This window comes from Oncorhynchus nerka, linkage group LG9b, assembly GCF_034236695.1.
Source record: "Oncorhynchus nerka isolate Pitt River linkage group LG9b, Oner_Uvic_2.0, whole genome shotgun sequence".
Taxonomy (NCBI): Eukaryota; Metazoa; Chordata; class Actinopteri; order Salmoniformes; family Salmonidae; genus Oncorhynchus; species Oncorhynchus nerka.
The window spans coordinates 10,497,238-10,504,034 of NC_088424.1; the positions used below are offsets into that span (position 1 = coordinate 10,497,238).

A 6,797-nucleotide genomic window follows, 5' to 3' on the forward strand; every position below is an offset into this window, starting at 1 on the left:
TTTTACTTTGAAAACAGCGTATCCTGTTGCAGCTCCTGCTCTACACCCATACCGTCTCAGCTAGCTAGTTGGAGCGATGGTCAGGTAACGTCAGATAGTCACACAGCTTTTACTTTGAAAACAGCGTATCCTGTTGCAGCTCCTGCTCTACACCCATACCGTCTCAGCTAGCTAGTTGGAGCGATGGTCAGGTAACGTCAGATAGTCACACAGCTTTTACTTTGAAAACAGCGTATCCTGTTGCAGCTCCTGCTCTACACCCATACCGTCTCAGCTAGCTAGTTGGAGCGATGGTCAGGTAACGTCAGATAGTCACACAGCTTTTACTTTGAAAACAGCGTATCCTGTTGCAGCTCCTGCTCTACACCCATACCGTCTCAGCTAGCTAGTTGGAGCGATGGTCAGGTAACGTCAGATAGTCACACAGCTTTTACTTTGAAAACAGCGTATCCTGTTGCAGCTCCTGCTCTACACCGTCTCTGTTCATTCATGAAATCTTGTGGACGACATGAAAAATGTATTCATGCAGTCGAAATGATTATCCGTCTTATGCAGGTTTTATTTTTTTTATTTTACAATAGCTCTAATGTTGAATCCCAAAAATACTCTTATTATCAGACCACTAATATCGTAAACATGTGAGTAGCGACATGAAGTTGGATTTTTGTATCAAAAAGAAGATAAGTTCAAACTATTTAACTGAGATTCTGTTCTCATATATGGAGCTTATGTGTGAACGTGGAGGTCACAAACCTCCGGGAATGAAATGTCCTAAATCTGCACTATGCAAGAATATGTGATTTTGCTAAGCAATACAATCATGAGCTCATTAAGATAAACAAATCAGTCAAACAAATAGGTCGTTTTGTAGGACATTTTATTCATTAATGTTATAGGAAACTGCCCAGAGCTAACAGGCCATTGTAGATGGCTTTTGATTTATAGAAGGTGCTCTGTTGGTGTTAACTTCGAGAACTTTGTTAATGTATGTGTGTGTGGATTGTGTGTCTTCCAATTATATGTGTATGTAACCTGTGTCTGTGTAACTGCCTCTCACGGACTAAGGCGATGGGGTGGTATCTACCCCCAACTATAGTTCCCCTCGTCACCACCTGGAGCGCCTGCTGGAGGAAAGTCTCGGAACAAGGGCAAGTCGCAGGAGTCGGGGTAGAGCAGGAAGCCAGAGAAGGTGCTTCTGCTCTCATTGTCATCATACATGCCGTTGGTGATGTTGTCCTTCACCTGCAGCCACACCCGGTCGCCCATGACCAGGTGGAGCACCACCTGGTGGCTAACAGTGCCCAGGTTTGGCTCCGTGGTCTTCACGATAGAGTTGAAATTATGGAACAGACCCACCTTCAGCACCTTGCTAAACACCGTCAGGTGGTAGCTGAAGACATAGGTGCCGTTCACTGGTGCCCTGTAGATGCCTATGATGGGGTCGAAATGAAACTGCCGGTTGGTGATGACTTGGGTGAACGGCACGGGCTTGTCCGGTAGTGGGTAAATTGTGCCGAGCGCGGCGGTGAATGAGGACTGGATGGCTGGAGAGCATGGCCCGGGAATGCCCGTCATACCGAGGTCACCCTGGTCTCCCTTTTTACCGTTGAGACCCACGGTACCCTTAGGGCCCAACTCACCTTGCTCTCCCTTGGGCCCACGGATCCCTTGTTGACCGTCTGCCCCGTCTGCTCCATTAGTGCAGTTGCACTCGCCCTTCGCCCCCAGTTCACCTTTCTCACCATTCGTCCCGGGGACCCCAGGGGAACCCATGTGCCCTGTTTCACCCTTGGTCCCCGTAGTCCCTGGAGGGCCTGCTACTCCGGGGAGACCCCTGGCCCCAGCCGGTCCGGGTATCCCTGGTTGTCCTGCACGGCCCTGAACACTTTCACAGGACGCAGGACAGGTCCCTTCCGCTCCCTGGGGCCCCATCTCTCCCTGTGCACCCTCCAGACCCTGGTCCCCTTTGTCCCCTGAAACATACAAAAATGCACACCGCGCACAACACACACACACACACACACACACACACACATACACATACACATACACATACATACATACATACATACATACATACATACATACACATAGATGAGATCTAAAGTTCCAAAGTTGGATGATGGAGAGATGAGTTTATGTTCTGCATCTGTTGTTTGACTGACCTTTGAAGCCGCGGTCCCCCTTGGTGCCGGTGAAACCCACTAGCCCACGTTCTCCCTTCTCATTTTCCTCACCCTTCTGACCTGTAACAAATAGGTAGAAAGTAAGAGAAAGAGAGAACGAAGTTGCAAATAATTTTCTGCAAGCTTGTATTACTGTCATTGCTCAGACATGGAACAGTCCACGGCTTTTTTGCTTTTTTTTTAGTCTTAACAGAATTGACAAGTATCACTTACCCTTCAGTCCTTGGCGGCCCACAAACCCAGGCCGACCTCTGAACCCTGTAAGTCCTCTTCTCCCAGGACTTCCTGGAATACCTTTGTGGGTTAAGAACAATGACGTAAAAAATATGTGGCTAGCTAATACACTGTATTTAATATATTATATCTATGCTTGAGAGTGGCAGAAAGAGAACAGAGAATGAGGCAAAGACTGTGGATGAAGCTAGTTATATCATTTGTTTAGTAAGTTTAGATGGTGTGTAGACCTAAAATACTGTCAGAGCAAAAGAAAAGGTCCACACTACTAATTAGGGTGAAAAAACTACATGTTTTTGATCCAATTCAGATAAACCATTTTAAGATCTCTTTTTCTACTTCTAATGGAACTACCTGGTAAAATAAAAGTGAAATAAAAATGTATACTATTCTATGCCTTTCTACATACCTGGCAGGCCCCTGTCTCCTCTGTCCCCTTTGGGTCCCACACTGGCCTTGCAGCGGGAGCAGACACAGAACCAGGGCACCTGGTCCATGGGGGGAGGCACTGGCACATCCAGAAGTGTCTGGCAGTACGACATGTCCGGCATGTCCGGCTCCGACCCGGCCTCACCGACCAGCAGTTCCCCAGTTCGCCAGTTCCCAGTCATGTTCATGCTTGGTGGCATGGGAAAGCCAGGATTGGGGTAGTCGGAGGGGGGCATTGGACCTCTGGGGGCATTCATGTTCTGGTTGTTGGTGGGCATAGGGTAGTCAGATCGCATTGGGTACATGTGGATGTCCGTAGGGGGGATGGGGCTGTCTTGGGAGCCTGTGAACGGGAGAGGGGGCATCTCGTTGTATCCCCCTGTGGGTGAAGTATGCATTGCAGAGGAGATGGTGGTGCATAGGAGCAGTCCCAGCAGACTGATAGTCTGAGAGAGAGAGAAAGAGAGTGAGAGAGAGAGTGGGAGAGAGACAGAGAGAGAGAGAGAGAGAGAGAGAGTGGGAGAGAGAGAGACAGAGAGAGAGAGAAAGAGAGAGACAGAGAGAGAGAAAGAGAGAGAGAGAGAGAGAGAGAGAGAGAGGGAGGGAGGGAGGGAGAGAGAGAGAGCGTGGGAGGGAGAGAAAGAGAGAGCGACAGACAGAGAGAGAGAGAGAGAGAGAGAGAGTGGGAGGGAGGGAGGGAGGGAGGGAGGGAGGGAGAGAGAGAGAGAGAGACAGAGAGAGAGAGAAAGAGAGAGAGAGAAACAGACTTAATCAATTTCAATTCTTCAAACAATGACCCAAAACTTGTACCTTTGAAACAACGTCAGATCTTCAACGTTATATCCGTTATCAGAAGAAAAAAACTATAGGCTGGGCAGCATCTCCTACTGATCTATCTAGAGCTGTCCATTTGGCCTCTCATCCAGGATTTTAACCAATCCCAGCTTTGATATTTGTCACTGACTACTACAGATGTTGTATCATGAGAATGATTACTGAGAGATCTCAAAATAGTTCAAGAATAGGACTAAATCAAACTTTATTTGAAAGTGCATTTAAAGTTTGATTTGATTTTGTCCTATATTCTTGAACTTTTGATTTTGATTGAGCTGGAGACATTGTCGTGACTCTCGCATATGGATGAGGATCAAAGATGGCCTCATCCAGGCAGAGAGAAAGGGGGGGGGGGCGGTTTTATGACTTTCTCTTAACTTTCTCTATTTGGCCGTATTGAGAATGGAATGTCTGAGTGTTACAGAAGAGAGACTCTTGCTAAAAACCTTAACATCAATTGATTTGACATTGGAATATTAGTTTTGGAATCCAAATGTTTGGAATGGTCGGTGGGGATCCAAACAATAATCACGTCATATCATTAAGTATTTTGTGATATCATTTAGGATGAGAATTGTTTTTCGGGCAAAACTTGTGCCAGTCAGTAGCCACTCCAACATATCAATTATGAATTTGTAGACAAACTGGATATTGAATTGTGTTTGGTTGTCAATGCAGCCAAATATCAACATTTGAAGGAGATGTATATTCTACTTGGAAATTTCCATCTGTGCCTCATAATTTATATGTTGGATTCATGTCTCTATCTCTACCACAAATCTAATTCAGTACTATTCTTTCATTTAGATGTATGGTTGAGATGGAGATGTGAATCCAAAATATCAATTATTCATCTGTAGACAAACTTGAATTAAGACCAGACTAGGTCAGGGGCACAAAAGGTACATCTCCTTCAAATGTTGATATTAGGTTGCGTTGACAACAATTCAAAATCACTTTAGTTAAAACTATCTTACAAATTAATGTGCCAGTATTTATTCAACCTTAAAATGAGTAACACACCCATGGCCACATTTTAAGATGACTATAAATGTCTTCTTATGTAATCATAGAAAGCATGTTCAAGATAGCAAAGGTCACAGGTCTGTGGAGATCTTCACAATTGCTATAATAATCTATTCAGAATCTTGAACAGCATTGATGTAATCTCAACTGCAATCCAGGTCATTTGGTTGTGCTATTAAATGAAGCATAGTGATAACACATTAAGTTGTTGTAAATCCATCTGACATTGTATTCCCATTTGAAACCGCAATGACAACACATTTCGATGACCAATCAGACATGGTTTTTCCATAAAAATGTGGATGTGCTTTAAGATGGTTGAAAGCATAGTGGTAAAACATTAGAATTCAACAAACTTCTTCTTTTGTGTGAATAAAGCTTGAGATCTCATTGATCAACGTCTCAACCAAATATTACCCAAATTTCCATGCTGAAATTATGTGGTGTGCCCAGTGGGATGTTTTCAGTTAACCTATACCATACTTAATTTTGTTTATCGCAAATTTATAATAGTGATTAGTGACTAATGTACTTGTTTCCTGAGAATTATCCACCAATCACTGCACACTCATGTCTAACCAATTTATTAAAGTTCACCATGAAGACTATCATCTACTACAGATAATGCAACAAAACAAATTTGCTTCTTACTATAGGACCATGCAATCCCTACCAACCAATAACACATCAATAACCAAAACACTTATCAACACATCAATTGTACCACTCATCCATCATTCAGGACTCACCAATCCCATTGGTCAATACTCGTACAAGAACAGCCCAAACGATCAACGGTCCTAACCAACAGCCTTGACTCACTGGTAATAGTCTTTTGAACTTTTCCATTTTTCAAAAGACTGTTACCAGTGAGTGCTCCGTGCGGGTTTTCAACCACCACAGATATCCTTTTCACACTACCTTTCCGTTTCAAACCAAACTGTGCTGACTCTTTCATTTTTACATGGTCCTTTTCAGCAAAGTTCCAGCAACTGTGGTGGATGTATACAACTAGGCCAACTCAGTACAGCTTGGTTTGGCTCAGCTCAGTTCTGCTCAGTAGTGTGAAAAGCCCCAAAGAACCCACTCACAATTTAAAGAGTTGCACTCACCAGTCCTTTGGAGTCTTGTGTCATCATGTGCAGGATGAGAGATGTTGGTGGAATGATGAGCAGGACAGAAGCATTGATCAATATATAGGCCTTGCCCAAAACAACACTTCTTTGGGTCCACCTCGCACCCTCTAGACCTGCAGACAAAGGATAGGAGGGAGGAATGGAGGGTGGGAGGAGGAAGAGATACTTCATTGTGCTGTGGACAGAGTAACTAGGGCTTCTACCTGTAAGACGACCTCATTAGCGATCGACAGCATGGTCCACAGAATTATAATAAAAACAATAGATGGGTAAAAAAAAGTGAGAGAGAGGCGTCACCCGTGTTGCTACAGTATATTCCACCCTATTCCTTGTCCCATGACTCCCTCCACCTTGCTATCTCTTCCCTTAACCTCTCACCTCTCACTTCTTTTCTATCACCTCTACTTTCTTCCCCTTTCCCACTATCTCCCCATCTCCCTTTCCCTCTCATTCTCTGCCTCTCTCTCTCCACCTCTACCAGGTTTCAGAGAAGGTGTCGATGGAGAGATAAGGAGCTCAGACAGAAAGCAGATCTATTTCAGACACCTGGGTCTGTTGTAACCAGCACTCCAGAGACACAAGCGGCTCCACTGGCCTACTTCAGCTCGTGTCTGTTTCTGGACTGGACTGCTGTAGGCCCTTAACAGGAAATGTCAGGACCCCCCAATATAGACCTGGGCCCATATTCATAAAGAATCTCAGAGTAGAATAACTCACCTAGGATCTGTTTAGCCTTTTAGATCATAATGAATCAGTTTGGATTGACAGGGGGTGACCTTATCCGAGATCAGCACTCATACCTTGAGATTCTTTATGAATACAGGCTCTGATAAACCACATTGGAGCGATTGCAGTGTGTGGAGTCTCTTGTATAATAATTATTTTATATCCAGGACTTGCTCAAAGACATTGGTATGTCTGTAATATTTTCCAATATCCCCCAATATAATAA

At 44.3% G+C, this 6,797-nt stretch overlaps 1 protein-coding gene across 1 annotated transcript; it reads right to left on the reverse strand.

The window, feature by feature from the left end:
* Positions 1-859: 859 nt before the first annotated feature.
* LOC115114829 (inner ear-specific collagen) lies at positions 860-5,928 on the reverse strand. Its single transcript, XM_029643326.2, has 5 exons — positions 5,822-5,928; positions 2,830-3,295; positions 2,400-2,480; positions 2,166-2,246; positions 860-1,973 (listed from the first exon to the last, which is right to left on the reverse strand). Exons 1-5 carry the CDS (start codon positions 5,846-5,848, stop codon positions 1,081-1,083), a joined length of 1,548 nt encoding a protein of 515 aa, XP_029499186.2. The 5' UTR covers positions 5,849-5,928; the 3' UTR covers positions 860-1,080.
* Positions 5,929-6,797: the final 869 nt, after the last annotated feature.